This window comes from Conger conger, chromosome 8, assembly GCF_963514075.1.
Source record: "Conger conger chromosome 8, fConCon1.1, whole genome shotgun sequence".
NCBI classification, from domain to species: Eukaryota; Metazoa; Chordata; class Actinopteri; order Anguilliformes; family Congridae; genus Conger; species Conger conger.
The window spans coordinates 57666378-57683563 of NC_083767.1; the positions used below are offsets into that span (position 1 = coordinate 57666378).

At 43.7% G+C, this 17186-nt stretch overlaps 2 protein-coding genes across 6 annotated transcripts in view; one reads left to right on the forward strand and one right to left on the reverse strand.

Annotated features, from left to right (window-relative positions):
* sorcs2 (sortilin-related VPS10 domain containing receptor 2) overlaps positions 1–13779 on the forward strand; it is a 304931-nt gene extending 291152 nt beyond the window's left edge. For 2 of the 4 annotated variants that reach the window (XM_061250798.1, XM_061250794.1), the window contains exons 21-28: positions 2042–2165; positions 3980–4092; positions 4895–5017; positions 6520–6619; positions 7147–7182; positions 8338–8440; positions 8878–9035; positions 9813–13779. In XM_061250798.1, the coding sequence (XP_061106782.1) occupies positions 2042–2165; positions 3980–4092; positions 4895–5017; positions 6520–6619; positions 7147–7182; positions 8338–8440; positions 8878–9035; positions 9813–9877 (822 nt within the window). In that variant the 3' untranslated portion in view covers positions 9878–13779. The remainder of the gene's footprint in view (positions 1–2041; positions 2166–3979; positions 4093–4894; positions 5018–6519; positions 6620–7146; positions 7183–8337; positions 8441–8877; positions 9036–9812) is intronic. The other 2 variants (XM_061250795.1, XM_061250797.1) reach the window with 2 other exon arrangements.
* A 2178-nt stretch (positions 13780–15957) lies between these two features.
* Positions 15958–17186, reverse strand: part of afap1 (actin filament associated protein 1) — a 75409-nt gene continuing 74180 nt past the window's right edge. For both annotated transcript variants that reach the window (XM_061251722.1, XM_061251721.1), the window contains exon 17: positions 15958–17130. In XM_061251722.1, coding sequence (XP_061107706.1) covers positions 17104–17130 — 27 coding nt within the window. In that variant the 3' untranslated portion in view covers positions 15958–17103. The remainder of the gene's footprint in view (positions 17131–17186) is intronic.

Consider the following 17186-nt stretch of genomic DNA (forward strand, 5'->3'; position numbering starts at 1 on the left):
TATATATAGACTATATATATATACATATATATATATATATATATACATTATTAGTTGAGCTTCCTTTGGCTGCTTGTTTTAGTATATTACTATATCTTTTTCCGCATTGCATCTGCTGATATCAATACTGCTGACAGGCAGAGAGGCTTCATGATCTCCACAATTGGTGGAGCTGCTACTGTGTGGACTGCCAATCACTTGCTGGTATGGCCCAAATGGGAAGTTAGTGTCCACAGAAAAGCACTATGCTCAGCACACATTTCAAGAATCCATACTCTCACATATCCTACCTCACACACTCTGTGGAAAGCCCTGCTGATTCTGAACCAGTCGTTTTTGACCACATTGATTTCCACACCCAGTAAATCAGAGAAGGTATTTCTCTGGAATCCTAATCCTAATAATTTGTTTCACTCTGACCGTGTGGCCAAAGATCAATAAAACTACACTTTCTACATTCCAAGCATCATAAGTGTCGGTCCTCTGTGAATAAAAACCTGTCTTTTCCAGTTTCATCAGACTTTCGGCTGTTGGTTTAACATAGTGAATCTCTGTCATTCTTGTCTCTAAAAACACGGAGGCAGATTTACGTACGTGTGGCTCGCAGCACAAAATAGTGAAATTTGTTGCAACGATTATTTCAGCGGTTCACCTTCAAAGCCTAGATCTGTATCTCTCTCTTGCGCCTCAGTTTACGCCTGCTCTGTAGAGGCGGAGAAATGACACGCACAATTTGACCCTTGTTAATTGCGTGAACTTTAGTGAATTCAGCGGAGCACTCAATCAGCCACACTTATAATATCCCCGCCCTTTTTTTTTGCGTGGTCCACCCTTAAATGCACATTCATTAAGGACAGAAGCGCATCTTGCGCTGGCTCGAGTAGAACGGCTGTTCTAGCCTCGTGCGCCAGTTTGATACAGACCACACAGACCACGCATGTTTCCTGGGCAGAGTGCGTCATATGTGCACCTGAAAATCGTTGTGAAAGGCTTAGTACAATGGAGGCTGGTGCAGGGCAGCCATGGGGAACCAGAAACGAATTACTATTATTCAAATCGTCAGTGGAAATACATGTATGTATTTATTTATGTATAAATACATATCATAATGTTCTGCTGTAGGGGAGTCTTGCTCACAGAGGTTCTTTCGGAGGATGGTCATGTTTCTGTTTTCCCTTCTTTTAGAGGAATTAGAGCCCCGATGTCGGTAATCTTTTGTTGGTTTTCTCTGGCTTGTTTGTCTGAATATTATCATAATTGCTGGTGTGTTGTATGCAGCTGATTATAAGCAGTGAGAATTTCTGCTGCTGCTCATTTTGAAAAGAAAACACATTTAGCGAAAAGATCCCCCGGAAAGGCACCAGTGTATTAGATTCTTCTCTGTGTTTATCTGCCTCTGAAAAGCCCCAGGCTTTTTAAATACAAATAAAAAAAATGTTTCAGGTTTTTACTGTGATCCAGTTTTGTGTGGTTTGAGTTTGAATTGAGATTCTGGCACATTTCTTGTGACTGTGTTTTTTCTAGAAACATGTGGCTAGAAACTTTTTTTTCGGTTGGTCAGGGTATTTTCTTTTTCCTTTCTGGCTTCTGTCTGTATTCTCTCCTTGTGTCTGTGGTTTTAGACCTGGTTTCTCTTTGTGTCTGTGGTTTTAATAGTTGTGGGTCTGATGTCCTCCTGTGTCTGTACCTATGGATTGGATTTCTCTCTGTGTCTGTACCTATGGATTGGATTTCTCTCTGTGTCTGTACCTATGGATTGGATTTCTCCCTGTGTCTGTACCTATGGATTGGATTTCTCTCTGTGTCTGTACCTATGGATTGGATTTCTCCCTGTGTCTGTACCTATGGATTGGATTTCTCTCTGTGTCTGTACCTATGGATTGGATTTCCCTCTGTGTCTGTGGCCATGGATCTGGTTTCTAACTGTGCCTGTGATTGTATCGATGAAGTAGTTTCTGTCTGCCTCCAGTTATAGATATGATTTCTGTCTATCTCCAGTTACGTATCTGATTTATACATTATATGTGTCTGTCTCTATTAGCCCAAGCTCTCTCTGGAGAACAGCGTGATCACCAAGTTCCCAGAAACAGGCGAGGTGTCGGTCTCTGTCCAAGCCTCAAATGGCCGCTCCATGGTCCAGGACTCCAGAACCGTTCGTGTGTTCGGTAAGACACGAGCCAAACGGCCCCAAACTGACAATCCTTTCACAAAATGGATGCCTGCTACCTGAAAGAGCTGACCAGAATCCTTTGCATCAGTACATCAATAATGCATAATTTGCAAGTGGCTTTGTTTAACATTACAGTACATATTCTGTCTGGCACATGATAATATAATCAGTTCTAACTGTTACAGAGAGAAACATAGCCTTCACTGCAAAATGATTTATGTAGGAGGTCTTTTGCAGCCATTAATATTCGTGAACATTTATCCTGCCACGTGACAGTGGCTGTTTGGAAGGCCTATCTGAGATTATTCTTCAGTCAACTCATTAAAAAAAGCACACTTTCCAAGAGCAGCTTTGTATTTCCGAGCTCACACTGGGACGATTGCCTAGAATGCATGACTGCGTCCTTGGCTGCAACGGCCATTAAGGACACGGAGGTTGTGCCCTCTGAAAACATTTTCAAGTCATGTAGAGTATTAGGGAATTTCTGTCAGGCTGTGGTAGTGATGTTTTTGACCTGAAATGGGCCAGAAACGTGACTGTCGCCTCGGGGCGGCCTGTAGCATAGTGGTTAAGGTAAAGGACTGGGACACGCAAGGTCGGTGGTTCTAATCCCGGTGTAGCCCCAATAAGATCTGCACAGCTGATGGGCCCTTGAGCAAGGCCCTTAACCCTGCATTGCTCCAGGGGAGGATTGTCTCCTGCTTAGTCTAATCAACTGTACACCGCTCTAGGTAAGAGTGTCTGCCAAATGCCAATAATGTAATGTAATGAGTCACTCATCTAGCCACTACTGTGGCCGTGTCAGAATCAGCACATACTTGAGTATAGTTGTTGAGTGCACTAGATGTAGCATCCTTAAAATTCCAGGATGATATACTTGTCACCATGATACAATACACATGTGAGCATGACAGCAAGGGAAGTAGGGATGTAAAATAGTATGGAGGATATTCTTTGCAACAGTACGCAGTATGCTTAGTGGACGGCACATACTTTGAGGACACAGTAGTTAGGATTTAGACAGCCTATCCTCTGTGAAGATGGGTTATAAAAGTGGAAAGTGTTTGAGGCCAGAGAAAGTGTAAGTGCTCGTCCTGGAATTGGATGAGCAGATTCTTTTCAGGATTGGGGCCTAATGTGATAGACTTGTTTATTTTGGGGAAAAAAATTTTCTTCTTCAGGGAAATAATCCTAAGGGAATTTGACTTGTTTTTCGTCCGCTTTATTGAAGATAACTGCTACAGTTTCAGATGACTTCCAGGCCTATAATTAGGGTTAGGGTCAAAATTAGGGTTAGGGTTAGAGGTAGGACAGCGGTAAGCTTTTAAGGCTGAGGTCAGTTCAGGGATGTGTTCGGAAGTGATGGAAACGGTTAGCGGGTCCGCGTAAATGGAGCGTAAAATAAATGTTCCGTTTACAGGAAGTGAGCCTAATTATTCCTGACACATTCCCCCTGGTTTGTATCTCTCTCTCTTAATTTTCCCCCATCCCACCAGAGAGCTGCCAAGTCAGCATTCCTGTGTCATCGCAGCGTCTGAACACGCTCCAAACCGCTGTCTGCGTCTCTGCGAGGGCCTCCATACCACCGATTACTGTTTACAACCAGCCAGAAACGGAGTCTGATTCAATTACAGTCAATTATACCTCGCGGCTCCTGTCCCGCCATCGGCAAGCTCGGTCTGATTCTCGTCACGTTGCCGTGGCGATGCGTCCATACAGGGTTTTGATTGGTCGAACACCGTGGCATTCACTCGACTGTGGAGAAAGCCCCTCTGACCCCTTCCTCCCCTTTCCTCTGCTCTGTTTTAGATCAGTTCCAGGTCATTCCGCTGAGTTTCAGCAGGAACCTCGACCAGTTCAACCCCAACATCCCCGAGTGGAGGGTGGACATAGGGCAGGTTGTGACCAAGATCCTGGCCAAGGTATGTCCTGCTCGCATGCGAGGAACATTTTCACTGTCGGTTCAGTTTAGAGTAAAGTTTGCCTTTACTGTTCCAGGAAGGACTCATTCATAATTCATGTTATGTTAAAGTACAAATCTCTAGTCGTGACTAATGGTGCATTGAGAGGAATGATGCCCTCTTACCTGCCGTCTGTTATCAAGCCTCACACTCCTGCTAGACTATCCACTCCACGTTTACTGTGCCCGGCTAAAAAGGCCCTCCTCGCAATCATATCTCTTCTCTATCCATTTAGTCTGAGAAAGTACATGTTTATGTCTTTACTCCCATACACATATTCAAATGATATCAGCAATACTTTAGGAAAACTCATGAAGAGCCACATGGATTTCATGACGTCAGATTTATTGATCCTCTTAAAGGGACAACAACACTTAATATGAGACCGCTGAATGCCTGATGCAGCTGGTCAGAATCAGGCACTCAACACAAGTTGTGCAATAAAATATAATATTCTCCCCCTGTTGTGCCATCTACCTTCATTTTGTGTTGACTGTTACCATAGGTTGTGAACCCGATGACATAACATCTGCACTGCTCATTGCTAAAAACTAATATCTACACTTTTACATTTGATTTACTCTTGGAGAACAGCATCTGCTAAACTCCTACATGTAAATGTAATATATACGTCCTATAAATCCTCACTAGATTACACTGTACGAGAGTGGCTTTTGGCTCATCTCTGTTCCGATATCTAAAGCTGTGTCTAGGCCTGGAAATTCATCCTGTCATGACTGTAGTGGTGTCCCTTTGCCCTCAGATCACTGGAATTCCTCAAGAGTCCCTGGTTACCATGGTGAGGCCTGGTCTACCAACCACAGCGGACCTGTACGTCCTCCCAGCGGAGAGCAAGCTGGCCAAGCGCAGTGTGTTTGTTGATAAGGTAGACTTTCCAACAGAGTGTGTGTGTGTGTGTGTCCTATACACTGTTCAGTGTGTGTTCCCCCACATACACTGAACAGAACCCTGGCTATGAGGAGTTTGTTTCTGGACAGAATATCACACATAGTGCGTGTGCTGCTTGTTTATTAAGTGGTGGTTAGATTATTATTTTTATTTTTTTCACACATAACATAAACTGCGTACATTTTATTCATTTATTAAGGGTTTCTGGGCATCTGTTATGATGTACCGTCATGAACATTTCCCTATGAATTATATTAGCCAGTTCTGCTTTAGTGAGGCTTGATTTAATAATCTTCACTCTGTGATCCACAAGTTGTCCTCCCTTGTCAATGCGCAGTCAGGTAAAATAGAACAAGGCGTACTACACAGCTGCCTCTCATGGTGTGTGGGTATATCCAGATGGTGGTATTCACATGTGTGTGTGCGTGGGTTATAGGTTGTTACGGTCATACCTTGATGTGTGTTAACTGTGTATTGCAGTCTCTCAGGAAGTTAACAATACAGTTGGAGCAGGTGTGTGTGTGTGTGTGTGTGTGAGTTTGTGTGTGTTCATACCTGTCTGTATTTGTGTGCTGTGACTTATAATATGTGTGCTTATATCTGTGTACATTTGTGCATGCCTGTGTGTGTGTGTGTGTGTGTACATGTATGTGTCTGTGTATGTGTGTGTGCGTGTGTACATGTGTGTCTCTGTGTGTGTGTGTGTGTGTATGCCTGTGTGTGTGTGGGTGTCTACATGTGTGTGTCTGTGTGTGTCTGTGTGTGTGTGTGTACATGTGTGTGTCTGTGTGTGTGTGCGTGTGTACATGTGTGTGTCTGTGTGTGTGTGTGTGTGTGTGTGTATGCTTGTGTGTGTGTGCGTGTCTACATGTGTGTGTGTGTGTGTGTGTGTGTACATGTGTGTGTCTGTGTCTGTGTGTGTGTGTGTGTGCATGTGTGTGTCTGTGTGTGTCTGTGTCAGTCACCTGAATGACACGTGGGTGTTGTGTTTTCCAGAGGGTCCCGGCGATAAAGCAGGCCTTCACTGAGAACAACGTCAGCTTCATCATGTGTGTGTCTGTGTGTGTGTGTGTGTGTGCATGTGTGTGTCTGTGTGTGTCTGTGTCAGTCACCCGAATGACACGTGGGTGTTGTGTTTTCCAGAGGGTCCCGGCGATAAAGCAGGCCTTCACTGAGAACAACGTCAGCTTCATTGTGCGTGTGTCTGTGTGTGTGTGTGTGTGTGCATGTGTGTGTCTGTGTGTGTCTGTGTCAGTCCCCTGAATGACACGTGGGTGTTGTGTTTTCCAGAGGGTCCCGGCGATAAAGCAGGCCTTCACTGAGAACAACGTCAGCTTCATCGTGCGTGTGTGTGTGTGTGTGCATGTCTACATGTGTGTGTCTGTGTGTGTACATGTGTGTGTGTGTGTGTGTGCATGTGTGTGTCTGTGTGTGTCTGTGTCAATCACCCGAATGACACGTGGGTGTTGTGTTTTCCAGAGGGTCCCGGCGATAAAGCAGGCCTTCACTGAGAACAACGTCAGCTTCATCGTGCGGGGAGGTCTGCTAGTGCTGGTGACCCTGGCCGACCCCGATTCAGGTAATCCTTCTGCGGTGCGACTGCTTGTCCTCCCAGAACCACATAAAATGCAGTAAAATAGTGCTTTAGCTCACACTGAGACATCTCATAGACTCACTGCCAGGTAGCTGCTATGCCGCGTCGGACCATATATTGCCTCCGCTGTCAGGTTTCGTGGCCACAAGGCAATATATCATACGTCTGCATTTACAGTGCATGAAATGTGGATCTGTAGCAATAGCCATGGATCAAGAAATTAGTCTCTGAAATGCGCAAGAATGAGTAATAATCTGGTTTCCATTATAAATCTCAGAGTGCCTGTTCACGTAAAAACTTATAGGATTTGTAAGGTATTTGGTGTTTGTGTTAAGTATGAACGTAAATCCTGTGTAACACATGAAGATTGCTGACGAGTTCTGTTCACAAGCGTGAAGCGAATTCTAATTTGCCCTCGTAATTGACTCAGTTATTGATTTTGTGTGAGACTGTTTACTCTGGTGCTCATTTAATGTAAATCCATAATAAATTCTGATGGATGTATTTCAAAGGACAAAGAGACACGTCGACCCATGCCACAGAAACCGGTGGGTTTCCGCTTTTGAAAAAAACAAACTTCTCAAATTTCTACACATTTCTCTTTCTTAAAACTCTCTACTTACCTTTGCTTGGGTTTGTGCTACGCTGCTTTCTGTGAGAATGATCTGTTTCTAATGACAAGATCCTCATAGCACTGGTCTCATGCCTCTGAAACTGAGCAATTACTGTATGTGGAAATACTTACTCTATGTCTAATTATTGTACATTTAACCTGTTCCCTTTCAAACTGTGCTTTCAATTCATTTATTGATTTATTTATTTTTGCTTTACTTGCATTTATATTGGCTGTTTTGCAATTGCCATGATAGATGAGTGTGTGTGAGTGTATGCGTTCAGGCACACGTTTGTGTGTGCGTGTGTGTGCGTGTGTGTGTGTTTGCATTGTTCTGGTTCTCTGGGTCATGCTGTTCTTGATTTATGCTCTGTGTTTTGTTTGATGTTAGTTGAGGAGGTACAGTATAGTTCATTGTTGTTTTTGTACTGTGGCGTGTGTTCTCTGTGTGTTGTGTGGTTGGCTTATAGCTTGCTATAGCCGTACCTTGATGTGTGTTAACTGTGTATTGCAGAATCTCAGGAAAATAGCAATTCAGTCGGAGCAGGTGTGTGTGTGTGCGTGTGTGTGTGTATTGGTGTGTGAGTGTGTGTGTGTGTGTGCGTGTGTGTGAGTATTTGAGTGTGCGTGTGTGTGCGCGTGTGTGTGTGTGAGTGTGTTTGTGTGTGTGTGTGCGTGTGTGTGTGTGTGTGTATTGGTGTGTTTAAACCTGTGTGTATTTGTTTGCTGTGATGCATAATGCGTGTGCTCATATCTGTGTGTGTGTGAGTATGTATTTGAATGTGTATGTGTGTGTGTGTGTGTGTGTGCATGTGTGTGTGTGTGTATTGGAGTGTGTGTGTGTGCACATGTGTGTGTGCGTGTGTGTGTGAGTATTTGAGTGTGTGTGTGTGTGTGTGTGTGTGTGCATGTGTGTGTCTGTGTGTGAGTATTTGAGTGTGTGTGTGTGTGTGTGTGTGTGCATGTGTGTGAGTATTTGAGTGTGTGTGTGTTTGTGCATGTGTGTGTCTGTGTGTGAGTATTTGAGTGTGTGTGTGTGTGTGTGTGTGTGTGTGTGTGTTTATTGTGACACACATTCTCTCTCTTGCAGGCTCCCAGGGGGGCATGGCGGGGGCGGGGGTCTGGGCTCTGGCCCTTGTATTTGTGGTCAGCCTGGTCGCCGTTGGAGCTTTCATCCTTTACAAATTTAAGAGGTGAGCATCGGGCAAGGGTTCTTCACAGTACATTACTGCACAATGTTTAAGAGGAGGAATTTAAAACGGGAAGGGCGGATCATGTTCTTGTGCACTGCATGAGTCTCTGCTTCTCTGTGGTGGCATTTCAATAGCATAGCAAACCAGGAATGTATCTACATTACATTAATGGCATTTAGCAGATGCTCTTATCCAGAGTGACGTACAGTTGAGTAGACTGAGCAGTAGACAATCCTCCTCTGGAGCAATGCAGGGTTAAGGGCCTTGCTCAAGGGCCCAATGGTTGTGCAGATCGACCTTGCGTGTCCCAGTCATGTACCTTAATCACTACACTATAGGCCGCCTTTGCTATTGACATGCATAACAGAATATCAGTGTCCAGTGGACATCCTGGCTTGGACAAGGTTGGACTTAACACTGTCTCTGGAATGTTCCAGAAAACTCCCAGGAAGGAACGTCTACGCCCAGATGCACAACGAGAAGGAACAGGAGATGACCAGCCCTGTCAATCACAGCGAGGACACACAGAACATCATTCAGGGGGAGGAGTTTATCGATGACGACCTGGACTCACAGACCCTAGGTAACTCCGGAGGTAGAGCAAAATTTAGCTACTTTTGAAAACTAACCAACCCCCTTGTAGTTTATATTTCACTAACAACAAAATGACATTGCTTTTTTTGCTAATTGCTTTAACCTTCAGAAACTATTCTGCTTTATAATAATAATAATAAATAATACAAAAACAGTTGTATTTTGCAAAATGTCTGCTCTTCATGGAAAAATAATAGATGACACTTCATATTATGTTGCAGCTATACCTGTGCTAAATTGTAACTAATTTAGTAACTATATGACTAGGTGACACGGAAGAACAGTAATCAGTATTCTTGATAAAACATGTGAAACATGGCTAGCCCTGTTCTATCTCTCCTGCTAAATGCAAAATGAAATTAACTTTCAGGGTTTATTTGTTGTGTATCATGAGGCTATGACCTCTGAGTGCAAATCCCATATTTCTAAATATCCTCACGTAATTAAGAAAACCACAAATTGTAGTTCTGTTTTACCAAGTTACTCAGTGATAACCTCTTGCTACCCAATTAGTTGCATTTCAAATACAGAGGTATAGCGTCAACTTAATGTGAAGTGTTACGAAATAGGATTATGAATACATCTATCTAATGTGTTATACAATTGTAATAATACTGTAATAATGCGGGTTATTGAGTATAGCTATCAGACTGCATTGCTGTAGGAGTTTCTGTTGAATTGTAATGACTAGAGGTGACGTGGATGTCAATGGAAAGAGGGTGAAGACGCGCGTCGTTATGTCGGAATGCCTGACACGCCGTCCTTCCCCCGTTGCTAGGTAACCACTCGGGCGTAGTGCTGAGCGTCAACTCCAGGGAGCTGCACAGCTACCTGACCAGCTGATGGCCGCGGAGCCGCTGAAGAGCACGGACTCTGTCTGCCTTCTTCCGTTTTATTACACCGGCCCTCCTCTCCCGGGGCCCGCGGAGCTGGGGGGCCCTCCCCCCCTCCCCCCCCCCCGACCCCAGACCATTTATACACCGCCCGCGGCACTACAGCAACCAGCTCTGTCTCTCGCCTCTCACACCCCACCCCTCCCCTCCCGCCATCCGTATGGAACGTACAGGGTCTGAGAGACTCCCCCCCCCCCCGCACCTGCTCCCGCTTCCCCTCCCCTGTGCTCCCCATCGCTCCAGTCTGTTTACTTTGGCACGACCACCCGCAGAAAAAAAACACCGCTCTTTGTTTTACGTTTGAACGTGTCTGACGTGTCTGCTCAAGACCGGCTGAACGTGTCTGCTCCCTCAAGACTAGGTGCATCTCTCCCACTCTCTCTGAGATTCTCTTACTCCCCTTTTTGCTTTCTTCCTGTCAGTGTTTTTCTTTTATTTTTTTTTGTATGGGTTTTGTGTTCTCGCTGTCATTCTGTCTCTCTTGTATTCTACTCTTGGTGAGTACCGGCGTGATTGCTCACAGGTGGCTAACCCAGCGTGAGACATTCTACATTGTCTCCGAAAAAAAAAACAGAAAGGCAGCCCGGGTCAGGAGCCAAAGTGTGTAGTTAAAACTACAAAAACACGCCTTTCCTTTCTGTTTTCAGTCGCGTTGTGGAGGATGACCACAGGGGGCACTGTGTAGTTCCCTTTAACCCTTGTCATAATATTCTTGTGGTACTGCTTCAGTTGAACTAATGCCAAGGGAAGAGGCATGCTGCTCAGAGGCTGCAGGTCCAGGTCCTGCTATGCCAGGTTCCAGGAAGAGAACGGTTGCGGTCGACCTCATTAAAGTAGCAGGGAAGGCTTGAAACGGTTTCAAACTTGTGAAGGAGAGCGAGCCTTGTAAAAAAAAAAAAAGGCTCATAAAATTATATGTAAGAGCGTCTATAGAGTCTTTCAGAGAGAGCCTCGTTCAGAGTCTTTCTTTCTGAAACATAATTGGAACGAGTCCTTCTAAAACAGAATCTAAATGAAATCTTTCTGAAACGGTGTCTTTAAGTCTTTCTGAAACGGCCTTGTTAAGAGTCTGAAAATAGATCTGGGACAAGAACGTGTGGAGTGTGGGAAATGCAGTGCTTTAAAAAGTTCCCATTGTTTGTACAGTGCGATATGAAATCCCTAGCCTAATCCGTCCTGCAATTTATTATTATATTTGTACAGCATGTGCTGTGTCCAATAAATTATGAATGCTACCTATAATTTAATTAACTTTCATGCCAAAAACACAACTAAAAAAAAATATTCTTTACCTAAAACCCAATCTCCAGAGAGTTGTCATGTTCCTAAGAAAAGTTCAGCTTTTTACTGTTGAGGGCGCTGGTCTCCTATTTTTTGGAAAGTGCAGGGCTGACATTGAAATTGCAGTTCAAACTGTAGACTCTAGAGGGTGCTGAAGTCCCTAAGTGGGGTAAATGGCAAAGGCAAGGGCCCATTTTTTTTTTATTATAAATGATTCCCTTAGTTTCTGCATTAGCCCACCATACCTTAAACCGATCTAACAACGCTGTGGAATAAATCACGTAGCTTCTTTTTAATAAAGTGTTTGTATTTTTTTGTTATATTTATCTTTTTTACGGTGCTTATTACATGGGTTGTGTGGATTGAAGGCTTCAGTATTGTGTGAGATCAGTGAAACAGCCTACATCTCTCCAAAAAAAACAAAAAAAAAAAGTCGTTCTTCGTCCCAAGGAGCCTCAGGAGCAGAATTTTCCTGCTCAGTGTAAATGCTTAGATGCTATTCGTCAAAGAATAACAAATGCTATGCTTGCGAACAATCACAAACCTCCCAATAACCCAAACCCCCTTCTCCCAAATTGTCGGAACGAAAGAAATGAAAGTTTGGTTGAAATTCTGTACCTGTGCGTGTATACGTACTGCACCGATATTGTGCTTTTTGGATGAATTCACTTGCGTGGATTGCAGCAGATTCACCTTCCTGGTCGGTGATAGGCTGTACGAGTATTAGCATGGCGGTCTGCTGAGAGTTGCAGAGTTGGACTTCAGAAGGTCTGAGTTGTGACCGGCACATGTTGTGTGGCCCTCATAGAGCCTATATTAGGCGGTGCATGGAGTGGAGGTTCCCTTTAATTTGGTTTGTATATGTAAAAACAATAACAAATGTACATAATTCCGAATATCTCACATAAATACCAAAATTTCACCATCTCATCTTCAGCACTTTCACACGATCGCGACGTCGTTAGCAATAGTTTACCTTCTTCTCTATCCTCACTGTACGAATAATATATTTATGTATAGATGGTATTTTTTGTTTTTTAAGTTTACTCACATATGATCAACGTTACAGTCAAAATAACATATAATCCATTTACCAGCTCGGTTATTTCTTCCTAATTACTGTTCTACAGATGGACCGACAGGCTTTGTTGGATTCAGTAAACTGGTGCAGGTGTTTGTAACAGCTCTGTCACACGACTTAAAGGTAATCAAGGGGAAACACACAGGGACATAATCATACGGTGATTATCGCGGACATAATTACAGACATAATTATGGTGGACATAATCAAGAACAAAGCTGGGACAGCAGAATAAAAAAACACCACAGTGAAAACCAGAAAATTTTTTTAACAACAACAACAATAAAAAGCCCCATACAGTTACAAAAGGAAAACGTTGAAGGAATCTGTTGAAACATTAAACCCATTTCTAAGCAGAACAAAAATGATTTCCTGAGGCTATTGTGTGCATTAAATGTCTGTACTCATTAAAAACATGGGCACCACTGTATAAGTCTGTGGTTTACAGTGCTGTGTAGGCCTGCTATAAATATTTGTAGTAGAGTTAGTACAGCCATTAGTCATAATTAGTTCTGCCATGAAGTGCTGATGGATGCTTTGTATTTCTCCTGGTTTCAGTTGCACTACTCACTTAAGTCTGAGAATGATTGCTGGATGAGGAATGCGGAACATTTCCAAGTCCAGTCCAAGCTTCCTGAAACCGGGCCAGTGATGGACGGACCTGCTTACGGGCAGCCACAGTTGGCCTTGTGGTTTTCGAGTAGATGGTTCGCGCAACGCTGAAGACAGTCAATACAAATCATGTGAAAGACGAGATACGCGCTCGCATTAAGCACGGACAGCGAACGGTGTAATTTTGGGCTTTGTTCCAGTTAACCGGAGTCCTGGGACAACGGGTTCACTCCAGCTTCTTGTGTTCCAACGTAAGCTCTTTATTCAAAAACGGGGCCACACAAACCAAACTATTAGTCTGAAAGATGTGTCCTTCAGGGAAGCCAACAGTCTCTGTGGCTCTCCTGGACCAGAACCGTCCATCACTGGTGTAGTTTCTTTCATTTCACAACGTCTTTACATTGGTCTTCAAAAAAAAAAAAAGGAACAAAAAGGACAGCAGAGTTTGATTCACCCCGCCGGTTACACCCTGCCCTCTGTGGAGAGCCACCTTCAGTCTGGCGCCGGGCTCGAAGTCCAAGGCGGTGCCACATCGCTTCGGCATCTTTTGTACATATATATGCACATGTCTTGTTCTTAGGTTTCTAGTGATGTGACGTCCGTGAGATATTTCTTTTTTTGTGTGTGTGTGGGGGTGGGGGAGTCGGGGGAGGGTAGTCGAAAAAAGATAAATATATTATGTGGAGGAGACTCGCTGTTGACACAAAATGTTTGAAATTGACTGCACAGTTTTATTATTAATGTTTTGAGTAAGTGTTTGAATACTCAGCTGATCGTAGTGCACATAACCAACTGCCCAGGGCCAAGCACACTCATAACTGTATAGGTTTGTTCTAATAATTTGATCTGTTCAATAAAGACTAAACATCTTCAGGAAACTGACACCTTGGGAGTGTTTTTGTACACCTTACAAGTTTGTGTAAACCGCGGTGTGTTATGGGTGTTACCCTGTGGCACGTTCAAGGGTTTTACAATGTAGTTACCATCGCCTCCATAATCAGAACTGCACTATTGCCGTGTCATCCCACACATTCCACAAGGGGGCGATGTACAGACGTCAGACTCATTTTCCTCATTTTCTTCCCTCTGAACGTGGTACTTTTCATTAGTGTTGATATCCATTCACAATGTGGGGTGCTTGATTAATTTTCTATCGCATTACATATGATGGTTTCATAAAATGCTTTCGCATTTTTTTATAAGTTGACAACTTATAATGTTTTGCATTTTGCCTTCTTGCTGAATGTGCAGGAAGGCACAGACAGCTGCAATTTGCACCTTACACACATTAATAATAATAATAATACATTTTATTTGAAGTGGTGCCTTTCTGGACACTCAAGGTCACCTTACATTGTGCAAAATACAAAATAAACATGGTAAAATCATGATACAAAATATCCAATTAACAATCATTTACAATGAACATACAATTAATATCAAACAAACTAACTACCTTCTCTGTTGTCTTGAATTTACAGAATAATCCAGACAATCACTAATCACAGGATATGGTTGCTGAAATCACTACTCTACTTTTCCTCATTTAAAGAAACGTGTGTCTTGGGTGTTTGGCACACACTGCCGTAGATATGATTTTTAGCACACCACTGTAAACTATTATGGACAGATTGCTAGAGCTGGATTAAAATCTAAAGTAAAACTATCTGCTTTTTCATACTACTTTCCCCATTCCATCTCCAACCTCCTGTTTCACACAGTATAATCATGAGAAATGATGGCACAAATAAACACACAAATCACCCTGCAGATTGAAGGAAGAGTTTTATTTTATATACAACGGTTAGCCACCAAGCCGGTGACTGTCTTTCAGAGTAATATATGAAACAAGAAAGTCTTTAAGGTGCAAAACAAACACTGCTGATTTTTTTCTTTTTTCCCTCCCTCCCTCCCCACACGCTATGTACACTGTGTTCACATTTTCTGGAGTCATGCGTTTCTCCTATTTGGGATATGAGGAAGGAAAGGGCCTTACGCACACCTCTCTATAAACTCCATTTTACGATTCCTCTGTCCTCCTCCCTGTCTCTTTCAGCTTTGTTTAAAGCAGCGCCACTCGACGCCAGGCCCTGCAGGTATTCGCCTCTACCGTGCGCTACACCGCGCGAGTTCACTCCTTACTTCACCTGCTCGGGTCAGGTGATGAGCTCATTCGTAGGTGTAGCGCACGGTTGACACAAAGCAGGACGTGGAGTTCAGTAGCCCTGGTTTAAAGGACAACAAGAGAGCTGAAAGAAGCCCAATACGGGCCCAATAGCAGGCCTTACTCACCATAACCCTGCTGCAGAAAACATCCAGGGGGTCAGTTTACCGTGCTAATCTGGACCTGACACTCCCCCGTTTCCCACGGCCCAGTTCCCCAAAAAATGACGCATTAATTTGCAGATTTGTGGGGCTCCAGATAAACACACACAGCAAGAAACAAATATTTACACACATACACAAAAATATCTTGAGGAGTTTCAGTCTATGCCATTGTTAATACGCAGAAACTTGTACGAAACAAAAAGAAATGAACATTTTCATGCACTGTAAAACCAGCAATCTAAAAATAAATTCCTTTAAAAAGGAAGAATGGTTGCAGTAACGCTTTAAAATTGTGTTCAATATAATTTTTTTTGAATCAGATGAAGCCCCTAAATATACTCTATAATCACTGTGGATTATAAAAGTACAGTACAAACAATATGAAAAAGCACCGTAAATATCCCAGTACACTGAATGCCTGTTTTTAGAACATGAACATCAGGGGCTAATGAACAGCACTGTCGCTAACTCTGCCGCTGATGAGCTGACGGAGTGTCAGACGCCACTTTAAATCACAGCGGACAGCCGGGGACCCGCCGAACACAGACGTCTATTCATCGCGGGGTTTGGACGGTAGACTGCAGGGCGATATTAACCGAATTCCAGAAGCACGTCTCCGCACCAGCTCCACCCCCCCCCCCCACTTTTGTGGTCCACAAACTGCTGGGTTCCTGTCCATTACACAGAAAAACCGCACATAGGTCAAATCTCCCAACCAGCGTGAGTGGGCTGACGGGACTGGGACACGAGGTCCACTGGGGGAGACGCTGAATGTGGGCTCAACCACAGACTGCTAATTGAGAGTAATAAAGCCAAACAGAACATTCTGGAAAGTGGATTCTGGGGTCCAGAACCCCGCTGGAACACTTCGGCCCACAAGCCAGTCTCATACTCGCGTTTCGTTTCAGTTCTGTATAAAAATACACGCGGGTTTGTACAGTACTTCTATCTTCTATGACAGTGTATTGATGGGTGTCAGATGTGCCAGGAACGCTGAAATGCATGCACCATATACTTAGATCACAGGCTGCTCCAGTGCCTTGATTAAAAGGGCCGGATTGCAGCAACATATATTTGGACTATGAAAAAAAACAAAAACAAGATACATTTCTTTTGCGTGGAACCTCCTCCGCAGCTAGCCCGCCTCAGCTGAACTGCAGCCTGGACTCAAGCCGCCCTTGGACGGGCCAGGCTTGGCACGCGGAACGGGCAGGTTCTGTTCGAACCCAGGAGAGGTCCTACACCAGAGTCGGTTTGGAGGCTGGAACCAGACACAGGCGTTGGCCTCCTGACCTAGAACGCTGCAGCCTGGACTCTCAGGCCTCTGGTCCCAAAACAGATCCCTCTCCGGCCCTGGGTGTGGAAGCAGGCTTCCTTCTGCTAGCACGACCTTTGCCCTCGCCGTTTCATGCAGAACGCGCAACGACAAGCTTTTTTAAATATCAACATAAATAACCGAAAAGGGAAGCTAATATTTAGAACTTAGAACATTTACAAATAAATATTGCGGTTTCACGGTTTCTGGTGTCTAAACCAAATCGGGTCTCTAGGATGTGTGAGACGGATGAACAGAGAGACAGGTCCTCAAACACACACACTCGTCACGTAAGAGAGGAATGGACAACACAGACACTACAACAGGAGCGCAGGCAAACCATGCCTGTATAATAAATGCTATTAGAAAAATAAGCAACAAAGAAACAATTTTTCTGTGCTTTTGGAAGTTGACGCTATAGAATTTGGCAGCACTGTCCTCTCAGCTGTTATCCAAACATCTACGCTATGCTCACTCCTTCTCTTGACATCCTTAGGCAATGAACGGCTGTTTCAAATAAATATACACCTTAAAAAAAGAATGCTGGAAATGTTCAGGTTTATGTTCCACTCTTCATCTCCCATTCCTGAAAAGAAAGAAAATCACATAATTACTCCCGAGGAAGTTGGTGTCGTCTTACTA